Source organism: Corvus moneduloides, chromosome Z (assembly GCF_009650955.1).
Source record: "Corvus moneduloides isolate bCorMon1 chromosome Z, bCorMon1.pri, whole genome shotgun sequence".
NCBI classification, from domain to species: Eukaryota; Metazoa; Chordata; class Aves; order Passeriformes; family Corvidae; genus Corvus; species Corvus moneduloides.
In genome coordinates this window covers 20,583,142-20,597,687 of record NC_045511.1, presented here as the reverse complement: position 1 = coordinate 20,597,687, position 14,546 = coordinate 20,583,142, and the positions used below count along the sequence as shown (strand labels likewise).

General features: G+C 38.8%; 1 protein-coding gene across 1 annotated transcript in view; it reads left to right on the top strand.

The window, feature by feature from the left end:
- RIT2 (Ras like without CAAX 2) overlaps positions 1-14,546 on the top strand; it is a 185,788-nt gene that overhangs the window by 84,233 nt on the left and 87,009 nt on the right. Inside the window, exon 5 of the mRNA XM_032096914.1 lies at positions 10,695-10,886. Within this exon, the coding sequence (XP_031952805.1) occupies positions 10,695-10,886 (192 nt within the window). The remainder of the gene's footprint in view (positions 1-10,694; positions 10,887-14,546) is intronic.

The window sequence follows — 14,546 nt, the reverse complement described above, 5'->3', positions numbered from 1 at the left end:
AGCTATATTTTGGATATATATTTTTCTCACTTCAGTAGAAGAAAGATTGCACAGCTTGAGTAGACTTTCATGCCCATTTTTATTTTGTGCCTATTGGATGAGGAGAATAAATTGTTGTCATGAGTGTTCCATATCATTATCAGAGCTGTGGGATGATGTGAGACAAACCACACCAGGGAACGATCTTTTCTTTTAATTAGACAAAAAACTCACAAGCTTAGCAGTGGCCACATTGACTGTACCTGTGTCAGAAATCAGTGTGGTACCTGACTAACACCATGGAGAAAGCTGAAGAAGTCAGGCTACACTAACTTTTGGACTTGCATATGAGCTTTGGCCCTGTGTAAGAGAGTTTTGGCGTATCTCAGAAGATACTCAATGTCTTTCAGGATCATAAAATCATGGAATGATTTTGATTAGAAGTGATTGCAAAACCCCTGCCATGGGCAGGGACACCTTCCACTAGACCAGGGTGCTCCAAGCCCCGTCCAACCTGGCCTGGAACACTGCCAGGGATGGGGCAGCCACATCTCAGGGCAACCTCACCACCCTCACAGGGAAGAATTTCTTCCTGATATCCCATCTAACCCTGCTCTCTGTCAGTTTAAAGCCATTCCTCCTTAACCAGTCACTCCATGCCCTTTTCCAAAGTCCCTCTCCAGTGCTCTTGTACCCCTTCCTGGAAAGTGCTTCAAGGTCTCCCTGGATCCTTCACTTTCTCTGTTGGATCTATTGATCTAACCAAGGTACCTCATGACTTACTGTTTTGGAGCTCTGCCTGTGTCCTCACAGTTTCTTGTTTGTTGGTGTGTTTTTTTTTTTTTCTCTAATGCAATTCAGTTGCTCCAGAAATATTTGTGCATACGGAAATGAAAAAAAAACATGTTTGGAAGCCACAGGAACATGACAACTCAGTCATTTTGTGTTACAGGTTCACTTTGTCAGCAATACAAAAACCATGCAGGATTGTAAAAAAGGTATTTTGCATTCATTTTGGTGGTGATTTATGTAGTCCCCAGGGAACACATCCCTCAGATAAACACTGAGCTAAATTTCAGTCGCAGAAATGAGTGCACTATTGATTCAATGTTACAAAAGTCTAAAACAGCCACTCCACAGATTGCTTGCTCCTTCCTTTCCCCCCTTTTCAGGTTCTCGGATTATATTATATCTCTGCTGATAAGTGGGGCACAGGGGAGGGGAGAGATAAACCTATGTTGTGGAATTTTTAAGGTAAGCACACTTGTTAGAGAAGTCATCATGAAAGAGGATATATGCAAACCAGAACATAATTTGCAGTCATTTATCGGAGCAATGAGGTGTTTGACTCCACAGCCTCCTGGTTTACTTCTGCAAGGCTGCACAAGGCCTCACTGGGGAAGGTGGCAAGTCTGTGATGACCACAGAAGCTGACAAGAGCATGTCAATCCCTGCAAAACCTCTGCTTGCAGCTGTAGTCATTACCTCTTCACTAGTGGCTTGTTTGTTTTTTTTTTTTAATCTCTGCTTCTTACTAAAATGTAATTACCAAGCTATTAATTTTTCCCTTTAACCGTTTATGATGCATTTGTGATAAAAGGTGAAAACTGGCTTTATTCTTATTTTGCATATCAATGAGAATGGGGGAGAAATATTATGTGGTGCATGATAAACCAAATGCATTTGGGGGTTTTAGAGGTAGTTAACAATGAAGATTGCTTCAGTGCCTGCATTTAGAAGAAAATTGCTAAGGTGTTTATCCCTCAGAGAGAGACCATTAGCATGAATATGAAAGAAAAAGGCAATTTTATGAGTTAGGGAGTGTAACACTGAGGAATTTTTACTGGCATTGTGGAGAATTGATATGGTGATTTCATCCATATTTAGGGGTGAATAAAAAGTAGATATCATCTCCCAGGTGATGGACTGCATCTTTTCATTACTGCACATGACAAACCATCTTGGGGAGGGCAGGATTAATAAAGTTAACAAAAGCAGAGTTGCAGAAAACTGTCAAATATGTTATGACGTGGAGGCAGAAGGGCAATTAGAGTGGGAACATTGGGAATCTCAGTGAAAAGAAGCTGTATCTGGAGGCAGAGTCTGAGTGCCACTGCAGGTTATTTACTAGTTCCTCAGCAAGAAAGAATGGTCACTTTGTGATGTTATATTTTGTAGTCCTGAGTTATTTTACTGGAAGTTGCTCAAATCTGTCTTTTTCTCCCCCTTATTTATTTCCCTTTACTTACTTTTTTTCTATCAGGCTGGTGTGGCTCAATCTTCCTGCATAAGTCATGATGCAGGACATGTGAATACAGAATAGTGAGTGCATATAAAATGTTCTGCAGTTAGGGAAAGGGCAGTGAAATAGTCATCCATCCGTGCTCAGGATGCAAAGGAGCATTGACACCTGTTTTTCACCAGGCTTAATCCTGCATGGTCTGTGACTGAGAGCAGTGCAAGATAGGATGGGAAGCAGTATCACAGCTGGGAGGAGAAGGGGAACCTGAATCTATAAGTTAACTTGTGGGAAACAACATGATTTCAGTGATGGCGAAAATCGATCGTGTCTAACAATGACTTGAAGTCAATAAAAAAATAACCTCACATATCCATGACATCACAATCCCAGACAGGATGAAATCTTGACATTCCAGTTCAGAGGCTCAGACTCGTTTGGATGAAGATGAGAGCAAAGTAATCATGAGTTGCCCTTATTGAGTAATTCACATTAAGAAACTGCTATCTTTATTTTTAATTAATTTCTCTTTCCATTCAGGACTTTGGTTGTGCATAAAGTCTCTTCTGTAGTCAGAGATTAAAGATGTATTAACCAGTAGGAAGGATTCCATCTCTTTTGGTGAGGATACATTAGTTCCTAAAAAGAATACTGATCTGAGGTCTAATGCAATATCATCTCCTCTCTGGGACTGAAAACCTGTTTCTGGAGTAAACAGGTTGTTGCTGAAGAGCATTAAATGTAGGGGAAAGTAGTAGGAGGAAATTATTTTAGAAAGTTTTCAGCCAAAATTTTGTGAAAATCAGGAATGTAAATCTGTGCTTGAATTTAATAATCAGTGCATGTCTAATTGTGTTTCTGATGCTGCTGACCATCCATTTATTTGGCCCACTGAGCCTGCACCATCTTCTTGCCCACAGGCAAGGTCTTGAGGTCTTCCCTGTCAATCCTAGGTGAGCTAACCTGGAAAACCCCTGGAAATCAGCAGCTAAAAGTAATGCTGCTATTTATCATAGAAATGGATATGATACCTGTGTGTCTTCCAGAAAGAACACCTCTCATGAATATTCTCCTTCTCCTGTTTCCCTTTCCAGGTAAATAAATTAGCTTAAATGGGGGTTGCCGGTTGTCTTCTAAATTACAGATTAATTTCAGTGCCTGTCTCAGCTTTATCCTTGTACATTCCCAGAGTTAAGAAAAGGCTACTGATTTTGTACAATGTGGAGTTTGTAATATTGCCTTGGAAGGCTGTCAGATAAAGCTCAGAAAGCCATTAGTCTGCTGGGAGCTTGGACTGAATCTCTTTTATCTTCATACTTTTTCCGTCATCTGTGATGTGCATTTTGTCCCCAGTACAAATTCACAGAAGAAAAGGGATATTGCTGTTTTACAACAGAAGCAAGAATTCTTTCCTGTAATTATAAGGCGTGAGACACTGCCTGATCATTAATCAAGGGACTGATTATAATAATAATCCACTTCTACTGCAGGCTTATGGGCTAATTCTCATTTATTACTAATCCCATTTTGAACTGCTCCTGAATCATTACCAGAACAGGCAAAAAAGGTTGTGAGAGACGAGTTTGATGTACAACCAGAACACTGCAGAGACTTGACAAGGAGAAGAATCAATCTCCATCCTTCAGTGTTTAAGCCAGAGCTCCTGCATTTTCTTTGGTCTGTGTCTGAGCTGTTACTCAGCTCCCTTCTTTCCTCCCAGTGATGTGGCAGATGGTTTAGGCTGGCACAGGTGGCTGAGTACCACCTGCTGCAAAGTTTTTGCTATCTTTTGCCATGCAACTCTTTTTGTTGTTGCTCTTTGCAAAATATAGCTGGAAATAGGGGACAAGCAAGAAGAGAGTGTGAAGTGATGTTGATAATGTTCTGTGTTTCCTTGTTTTCTGCTGTGTCATTTCTGGGAACCTGTAGCTGGTGCAGGCAGGACTCCTGCAAGCAAAGCCAGCAGGTTGGAAACTTTGGCTTCTGTGATGGAAGAAGTGTTCCTTTCTTATCGCTTAGTGTTACTCAACCCATGCTGAGGAACAGCATTTCCCACTGCTGCATGCTATGAGGGGAAAAATCCTCTATTGGCTTTAGGCATTAGATGCTACATTCTCTTGATCTTTTGAACTCGATTGGAAATAAAACAGCCTTGTAGAAGCCAAATGAAAAGTTTAAAATGGAGGAGAAGACTAGCTTTATCACCCAAATGCATGAAGAATATGACTGGGCAGGGCCTGGCTGACACTGTGGACATCAGAGGCAGGGCTCTATATTTAGTCTCTGTCGAGGTAGTGAGAGAGGTACAAAAGAAAAACACCCCTGGCATCTTAAACACTTCCCTGAGGATGGGTTGAGTTACTCTCTGGAGTCAATCATGTGTCCCTAATGACTGCAGAGAGAGACTTGAAGACTAAATAAAGCTATGATTCTAAATGTAGAATACCCAACTACCTCTTCAGGGGGCAGAAACCAGATGAAATAAGGCCTGTCCTTCACATCTAGATTAGTACTGGTATTACAATATTTATAAGGTGTAATATCCAGCTAACATCCTATCTGGATGCTTTCTCATTTGAAATGTAACTGCTGCAGGTTTCTTGCTGCTTGCTATTACAAATAAGCTTTTAAAAACTACTTGCTTTTGTCCCTTCCTCCTCTCACAAAAAATGAAAGCCTAAATCCGTGAAAACCAAATAATTATCACAGCACTTTTCACCAGTGTACTTTTATTAGGTAAATCTATTTCAAGAGGTAAATGAGAAGCACACTTTATGACAAGCTGTGCCAGGTGGATGATATGGAATCCCAATAAAGTCAACTTGATGCTTGTGTGTGTAACAGAATTTACTAACAGAAAGACATGGGAGGTTTGTACTTTGACTTTTTTGTTAAAAAGTATTCTTTGACCATATCTACAACAACTTTCCTGAGATAGGAGAAATCTCAACTTACTTTTAATAAAAAAAATTCCAAGTAAACAATGCAGTTTCATGAATTTTTTTATTGTTTTTAGTTTTTCTTCTATCACTATTTGAAGATTTTTCCCCTCCCCCTGAGTTTCCTGTGTCCTTTTTGTTCATTTTATCCTTGTTTGTTCATTGTCATAGATGAACAATATCCTGCCGGTCTGCAAGAACATATCCCACCCCTCAAGTGTTCACTATAAACGTAAAAAACCCAGTTTATAATAAGAATGACCCCTGTGGTAATCAGGGAGACAGTTTTGATTAAGAACATCTGTTAGCAGATTCCCGGTTCTAAAGTCAAGCAGAACATAAGACAAGAAGATATAGAAAGTGACATTCTTCAAACTGTGCGGCTGGCCTCCCTGGGGAGGCTCTGACCTCTTCCAGAGATACAAGCCAAGATCATAAAAAAAGAACAGACATCAAAATGTGTGGAGAGTGTGTGTAGTTTGAAAAACATGACACCTTTGTTTCGGAGGTGCTGCATCTTTAAATTTCTAAGCACCACACTTCTGAGGAGCACGGGGAAGGACTGCACTTCTGAGCCGTGTTTACTCCTCAAACACATCACCACACAATGAAAAAGAAGGGACAGGGATGGTGACCCTCTGCTCATTGCCTTGTCCCTTTTTTTTTTGTTCTTCTCCCCCTTTTTTCCTTTTTGGCACTGACAAGGCCATCTCTTAGCTATGCAGAACATGGGAATCTGGGAGAAATGGCTTCACTTCAGAGCTCTGCAGGTGTAAAATGGTGATGTGGCAGATGGTGCTTCTAAACAACTTCTATTCTGAGTCACATAGAAGCTTTTGTAGCCCAGCACTCCTTCTCCAGCATTGATCAGGAAGAAATTCTCAGGAAATAGTAAAGAAACAAACTTGGCTTTGCTGCTCAATCACTTCGTTTCCTCTTCTGGAGGCATTAAGATAGTGGTCTTATTTGGAAAGCATTCTGATCTCTAATGAAAAAAGCTCAACATACTAGTTCTATTTATATATCCATGATAACACTATGAATTTTAAAATTAATTAATCATATTGCTTCTTATGAAAACTTTTCTTTCACTCATTGTGAAAAGTGAGATAAAAGAGTACAAATCAAGATGAAGGAGAGAAAGCAGAGGAGAGAAACATTTTCTCTTTGTTGATTTCTTAAAAACTTCTAGAAAAAGAGAGCATATACAGGAGGATGAAATGTGGAAAGAGGAATGCTCTCCCAAGGGTAGGTATGGAAGTATTTCTTCAGCTTGAATGGATTGTATTATGAAAGACAAAGTGCTGCTAAGAGTTGAAAATTTTGAGAGATTAAAAGGCAATGAGATAGGTTTCTACAGATACACTGGCAACTCCACAAAGATCAGGAAAATTGTGGGTCTGCTGGTGGAATGAGTGCGTCCTAATAATGAGGAACATGGAATGTACAAATACACTCAACGCTTTCTCTATTCCAGCCTTCACTGGCAAACTCTGCTCTTATGGCTCCAGGACTTTATGCCTCCTAGGAAAGTTGGAGGAAGAGAGAGAGTAGAGGGGGACAAAAAAGGAAGAAGTAGGTCACGCTGGGTATAGGGAGTTCAGTGTAACAGGATGAGACACATCCAAGCATGTTGAGGGAGATGCTTTTTATCATTGTGAGGCCATTCTGATACCTTTGAAAAATTGTGTCAGATGCCTGATCACTGATGAAAGGCAAATGTGATATCTCTTTAGGAGCAACCTAACCATTGGGAGACTTACTTGCCAATGTTCTTCAACAACACGTAGAAATACATAGTCTTATGAGCATTAGTGGCTTTTTTTTCCCTGCATTAATTTATACTGGAAAAAAGAAAAAGTTATGCTGCTTTCTTTCAACTTTTAGAAAAGTTTTGTTTTGCTTCTATCAAGAATTGATGGTTGTTCTCAAGTATCACATCTCCTAAGAAGAATGATGATTTGGTTTCAAAAGAGTTTTTACTACACTTTTCAGTTAAGTCTTAGTCATAATACACAAGAGAGTACTCGAGTGATGTCAAGCTGCAAAGTGCTGTAAGCATGACAAATCTTCACTTTAATTCTCAGAATTGATTTCCTTTTGAGGGGGCGTGATTTCCTTCTGTCTCTTCCCCTTGGCATTTACTGACTTGGGAATGTTTTGTATTTTCCCTTTATTGATAGAAATTTGTATCCACTATTCCTGAACGATTTTTAAGAGGAGCCTTTTTACAGCAAGGAACAATTAAAGATGATATAAGTGAGCCAGATGCACTGATACACTGTTGCTTATTTTACAAGGGAACGAGGCAAAATACAAAAATAAAACTACTGAAAAATCTGTAAAACCTTAGACTTTATCTCTATCTACACCTGAACATTGACAGAACCCGAGTGAACTTGAGTTTTAGTACTGCTTACTGTAGAGAAGCATGAAAAAAAAAGGGGAATCTGAAGCAAGGTTTGATTGAACTTAAAAATTAACAAAGAGATTTAGTTGCCTCTTAGTCCTTTGTCTTTTATATATAGTGTACATACAGAGTTGCAAAGATTTTATTACACTTATTGGTCATTATATTTATTCTTTCTCTTAGTATATGTTATTATGTTGAGATTCCTGGTGAAAGGAGGAAAAATCCATTTCTTTTGAAATCAAAAACCAGGTTTATATCTGTTTGACCTTGAAGTCCTCGACTTTGTACTGAGCAATCATGCCAAGGAGAAAAAAGCTGAGAAATGAATGTCAACATAAAAAAATTGGAATGGAAATGACTAGCTGAGTTAACAACAGAAAGCAAAGTCTATGTCCTCAATGCAGTTTGCTCAGAATACTTAATGCCTCTGAAAATGGATCACTGCAAACACGACACTAAAGTATTTTGTCTGTTTAGTCCAATAAATCAGCAGCAATAATGTGTCATGATAAAAAATTGTGCAGATAAATTAATTCATATCTTGAAAGTCTTAACTTTGCTCCGGTAGGAACCAGAGCGTGTAGGTAGATGATTCTGACTCAAGAGTGGCAGTCCCTAAAAGCTGAGAACTCTGTCCCTTTGGAATGATTCAGTGTGTGAAATTAGGAACCCAAGGTCTCCTGTCAGTCAGGGAAAGCCATTAAGCATCCCTGGGGAGTGATCCTGGGAGTACTGGTGCTGCAGAATGCCACTTACTGTGAGTAACTTAAACTGTGATGTGTGACTTAATTCCTTCTTGATTTGCCATAAATGGCTATAAATGAGTGTACAAAGTTCTGAGCGCTTCCTAGAGGTGGATCACCTCACTTAAACAGAGCTCATTCTTTGTAAAAGGTTGCACAGAGTTGTCATACAGTGCGACAGTAGTTGATTTATGAAATTTCTAACTTGGGGAGACAGGTCGTCTGGGCTGGGCTTTAGGTTCCATGCGCAAACACGTACTTTTAGCAAGCAGCTCCACTCAGTTGTATAAATGCTCTAAAAATAAATAACAGGTGCAAAAAATAGATAATTAGATAACTAATGGTATAAATATTTCCCATCAGCAGAAACAGCCTGTAGTCCATTAACGGCATTGAATTGTTTACCACTTTTTACAAAGACAGCTTAGACAGTGGGCAGCGACTAAATTCAGACACCTAATCCACAAATTTAACTTCGCTGAAGGTTTCCATTGTCTGCTCAGCCTGAAGGAATCCTGGCCTAGTTCTGCTCCTCCTACAAAGGAGACTCCCCTACTAAACATGGTGTAGAACAGTTCTAAGGGACAGGTGCAAAGAGGAGAAAATCAGGGTTGCAAGGGTTGGGCACTCCAGTGAGATCTTTGTTCTGGTATAAAAGCCTGGGGTCTGAGGGCAGGTAACGGATTTGATGACTGTGTTTAGTCATTAACACTCCTTGCCCTCAGCTTGGAGACTTTGAATGTGATCTCTAGTTTTGTATGGCACCATTTATTAATCTAGTTGCTATCTAATGTAAATGGCAGGAAAAGACCTGGGAACAGAGACACAGCTCTTGTCAGTGTCTTATCCAAACCATAGAGTGTGGAATCCTTTCTGTTCGATATCTTCAGTGTCCAGCTACCCTACTGCCTGGACATCCAGTTTCAAGAGGATGGGCTACGTTTTGACCTGATCCACTCTGCCTTGTAGCCTGGTAGTTAATAAACCCTCCTGGGGTGCTACTGGTAATAATTTAGAGATTTTCAAATTCTGAGTAAGTCTCAAAGCAGAATTCTACTCTTAAATTACCTATTAGTTTGCCATTTTGAAGCTTAGTTGGGTGAACTTTTTCCTGCAGCAGGTGAAATGTTTTGAATGATGTATAAAGACCTTGGGTAAAAGATGCATCATAAATAAGTGATTATGGTCAGCATGAAAGTCTATTTACAGGAGGTAATGTCAATCAACATGAGCAACTATTGAGAGAGATTTAAGACTGAGACTTTAAAAAGAGCATAAGAAAACCATTTCCTTTCAATTTTCAGCAAGGGCTGAGGATATATGTATGTAAACTAAACTGTTTTAAAATACCCTAGCCTAAATTCCCAATAGAGAAAAAAATACAGGATTTGATGCTGCATCCTGCTGCTCATAGAAATGGTCCAATGTTGATCTGTGTATTCCTTTTTTATCAGACCTTCCTGCATCTTAGCATCTCTGGAGAACTGATTCTGTCAGGAGGATTCTGATCCTGACCGACTGTTGCCATGGTATTGGGTTATTCTGGGCTGTGATCAAGAAAAGCAAACAAACTTGAGAAAGAAACTGGCTTTAAAACATATTCTCAAGACACAGTGCCTGAGACTAGGTTTTGAAAACTAAAAGTCTTCAATTTTTTGTACAATGTGGCAGTTATTAAATGCTTCTGAAAAAAAATTAGTAACAAGAAGCATTGCTGTGATAATAAATGCATATATAAAAAGGGAGAAATGGAGGAGAAAATCAAGCCAATTCTAGCACTGTTTGAAATTGTTCATTCTCATGTAATGGCATTATCCCACGGTGAACTGAAACCCCCATCTTTTTTGAGACCCTTTAAAAAGTAGAAGTTTTTGCAGATTGGATTCCCGTTTTGCTAGGTACTATTCCAAAGCTGGTGGGAATCAATGAATGTCTTTTTGATATTACTGAGCTTTTGAATTGAGTGCATAATAAGTAATTTGTACCTGTCTCCGATCCCTAGGTAGTAATATAGCTTCTTTTACACCTCTTAATATTCTTTCAATTGCAATTCATCTGTTTGTACTGGCAGCACTGCTGAAGCTTCTGGTAATACATGAGACAGTATTTTCTGTATGCAGGGACTTGCATAATAAGTTCATATTCTAAGAGGACAGAGCTCCCTTGATGGGAAAAGAAAAAAAAACATCCTAAGAGAAATCCTTATTATTGGGGTTGATGACCCCAGTAGGATGCACAAATTTCAGCAAGCAGTGTTTACAAGGGTAAAACAAGAAATGTGAATCTATATAGGGAATCAGGGAAGTTTTCTGCAAGTTTGTTATTTACTGATGGATAATTTTGTTTGCCAAATTACTGAGAGTGTTCTTCCTGTTCTGCAGGCAGAATTCACTGCCATGAGGGACCAGTATATGCGAGGTGGAGAAGGCTTCATTATCTGCTATTCCATCACAGACCGCCAATCCTTTCAAGAAGCAGCTGAGTTTAAAGAACTCATTTATCGTGTCCGGCACACCTATGACATCCCCGTGGTGCTGGTGGGAAACAAAATAGACCTTGAGGAGTTCAGGCAGGTAAGCGACTCCTCCACTGTTTTTGGCTTGGTTTTTCTTGGCTGCCTCAGGGGTTTCTGCAGCATATGTTGTACCGTGCTACCAAGAATTATTAGCACAAGAAGATGTTTAATCAAAGAGCAACAAACTTGTAATAAATTAAGGTCTTTGCAGTTCTTTTCATTCATATGTTGTGGAACTTGAAGTAACCTTGGCAAATCACATCCAAACTTTCTGGTTTTACTTGAAAAACTTTGACTACTGTTGTCAGAAGATTTACATATATATTCATATATATGTATTCAACATAGAAAAAGATTCAATCAGGATCTTTGTGGAAAAAAACTTGGGTTCCTTTGATGTTTCCAGACATTAAACAGAGGTTTCTTTTTTTTCCCCCAAACATACTAGATTTGATTAAAGATTTTTCAAACTCAGACATTAAAAAAAAAAAGTGAAAATAAAGAAACACATATGAGATCACATTTGCCTGAAGATCCAGTGACTATGTTGTTAGAGGGTTCGGTAAAATGGCAACATTTTGAGAATTGAAGACTTGAATTCACTTTGATTTTTATACAAGATTTCAGCTACCACCATCCATAGAGCAGCAGATTTTTTTGACTACAAGGCCAATAACTGTGGCTGTCTCAATGTCTTTAATAATCTTTGCTCACTCTTTTCATTTTGCTCCCTCTCTACTTCTTCCTTACTCTTTATACTGGTGAGTTAGAGAGAGATCAGATTAGAATGGCTTGGCTGTGACCTGGTACTGAATGGAAAATATGCCTAATCTTAAGCATAGGCTTGAAACAAGAAGGAAAAAGAAAAAAATATTATCCTATATGGAAATTTTAAGATGCCTCTGATACAACTGTGACTGCTTACAAATGCCTGACTTCTGTGCAGACATATGTAACACTTAAATAAAATGGTGGGTTTTTTGGTTCATTAGCATCTGTGCTCACACAATCCTATATACTCTTCTCCACTTATCCTGTCACTCTTCTCCCCATTTCTTTGTCTTCTTTGTTCTACCTGAAGAAAATCCAAGACAGTATTGAGCTTGAAATTAGTCTTAAAGATCTGATTATGTACATTTAAAACTTCACATCTGTTTTCCAGATCATTGGCTTCCTCCCTAAATCAGGATGTGACAAAACCCTGATGGTGACAATCCAGCTGCAGTTTAACAGGCATCTTGAGCCTCAAACAGCAGTGCCATGTGCTTATACACCAGAGGGGAGGGATATGTGTTTGGGGAAGGAAGTGGATTCAGTGGTTTTGCTGAGAGAACAGGACATTGCACTTGACCTCAAAGCAGGATACAATTGATTACCTGCAGTTACCTATAGATGAGGTGTCAGGAGTGTTTTATTTCCTAATTGGTACAAAGACACTCTTGCACTCATCTTTGGCACTATCTCTTTCTGATCTTACTTTTTGTTCAACTTTTATATTTTAATCACTGTCAACATACATAAAAACATATGCCTGATTTAAATACTTTTACATTCTCAACGATCTTGTCTGGTGTCACAAACAGGAAAATTACTGTGCATGAATGCCTGGATTGGATTTCCCTGACAACATTCAAGATTAAGAGGCATGGGGAGGGATTGGGGAATAATATTTAAAATTATGCCCGTGAGATGTGATAGACACACTAAAAACTGTTCTATAAGGTCCCCACTGATGATCCTGCCCTAATGTGTAAACAAGGAAAGTCCAAATTGTAGTTCTGCATTTTGAAAAGTTTTCAATGAAACAGGATTTAGATCTTCAAAATGTTTTCTTCCATATGCCTTCTACAAATGCCAATGTTTGGCAATGTTAGAAGGGTTTTCTCAAATATTCTGCAATCCAGATCTTGACCCTTAAGTCAAAGACTAGTAAGGTAATGCAAAGCAGTTCTGCTCCTTTAAATAAAGCATTTGAATATGACTTTGTGCCCATAAACAAGTAGTATGAACCAACTGTAGAGCAAAGCAATTTATTCTGAAGTCCATATTTTGGGATATTCTTTTTAAATCTAGACTATGTCTACCCCATGGCTGTTGTCAGCATAACTAGTTGGTGCTAGAGTATATAAATTGTCCTCCTGGAGTGTATCTTCACCTAAGTTTAATCCATTTTAGATTGTGTTTTCAGATACCACTCCACAATTCAAAGCAAATCACGGTTAAGTGGGGGTGATGAGCAGATACTTCTCAGAGTACCTTCCTGACCTAAACTGAAGCCCCAGCCTGTGGGAGGACACTTCTGTGCCCAGCTTTAAGCACATATGAAACCTCAGTGTTTCATTTTCTCAGGACTGGGACATGAGGCTGTGCTGTATGTTTAACAAACACTGAAACAAGTTTTATCTATGCTCACTTGTAAGGTTAAGCAATATCTAACTGGATGAGGTCTGGGAAGGTAGATTGAAAAGGATCTTTTCAAGGTCATGCACTGTGGTTACAGCTTCATTAAAAGCATTTGGATGGCTGAGAGTGACAGCAGACTAACTGTGGAGTGACAGGCAGCAATGAGCTGGTGATGAAGGGCATTAACATATCAATGAACAAACAGGGAGGTATACAAGCACACCAAATTCAAACAGCTGAAAAATAGTAGGTGTCAGAATGCAATCAGCCAGATTGGAATTTGACCAGGGCACCAGGGCTAATATTGTGGATTTGTTTAATGACATTTTTCTCCTATGAATTTCATTAAAACAACTGTAATGTTATTCATGTTATTTCAAGACACAACATTAAGTTCAACATTTCTGGGCATCATTTCCATTTAATGACAATTCTGCAACAATCAGACAGGCCATAGTGGTTTGGCCAGACAAAGCTTTTGTTTGAAATGTGAATCCCAACACAGTACAGATAATGATGTATGCTGCTTTCCTCAAATCTATCAACAGGACTACAAGAACAAAACTAATCTGCAATTAAAATTGTTTCTTAAGAGGAAACGCTGCCGAGAAACAAAAACAACAAGCTTATTATTTTTAAATGATATTTTTATTTTATGATGGCTTCAGTGAAATTATAGTCTTTATGTATGGCTGTGATTTTTAATGTCCTAAGAAATGGGTTTGTCTGTATTCCTTCTTAAACCAAGTTTTAGTTACATTCACCAGCCCAAAGAATAAACACTTTCAATTTTCTCTGAACAACATGGGGGAAAAACTGGGGGGAAAAACAAAGTAAATCATTATCTTGATGTATATGTGGTGGCAAGGCGCCCTCCATCCTCCAGTGAACAGGCATGAATGGTTAAGGCATTCACAGAATCATGGAATGGTTTGTACTGGAAGGGACTTTAAAGCTCGTCTCATTCTAACCCCCCTGCCATGGGCAGGGACGCCTTGCACTGGACTGGGTTGCTCCAAGTCCCATCCAGCCTGGTCTGGAACATTTATCTATTTCCATTCCCTAATTTTTTCAGCCATTGCTCTAAGAAATATTTAAGTATTATGTGCATTATATTCCATAGCTGTTAGACAGAAAAATACAGAACTAACTGTTTGATTAGGTAACATTTTAATTCCAGTGTTTTCAAACAACAAAGTCATTAGATCAGTAAATGTATGCTTGTATGTTTTTAATTATCATCAGATTTTCAGAAACGTGTAGGACCAGCTGTTTGAAAATGCTGATCCTTTCACTTTAGGTGTCACTTTATTCC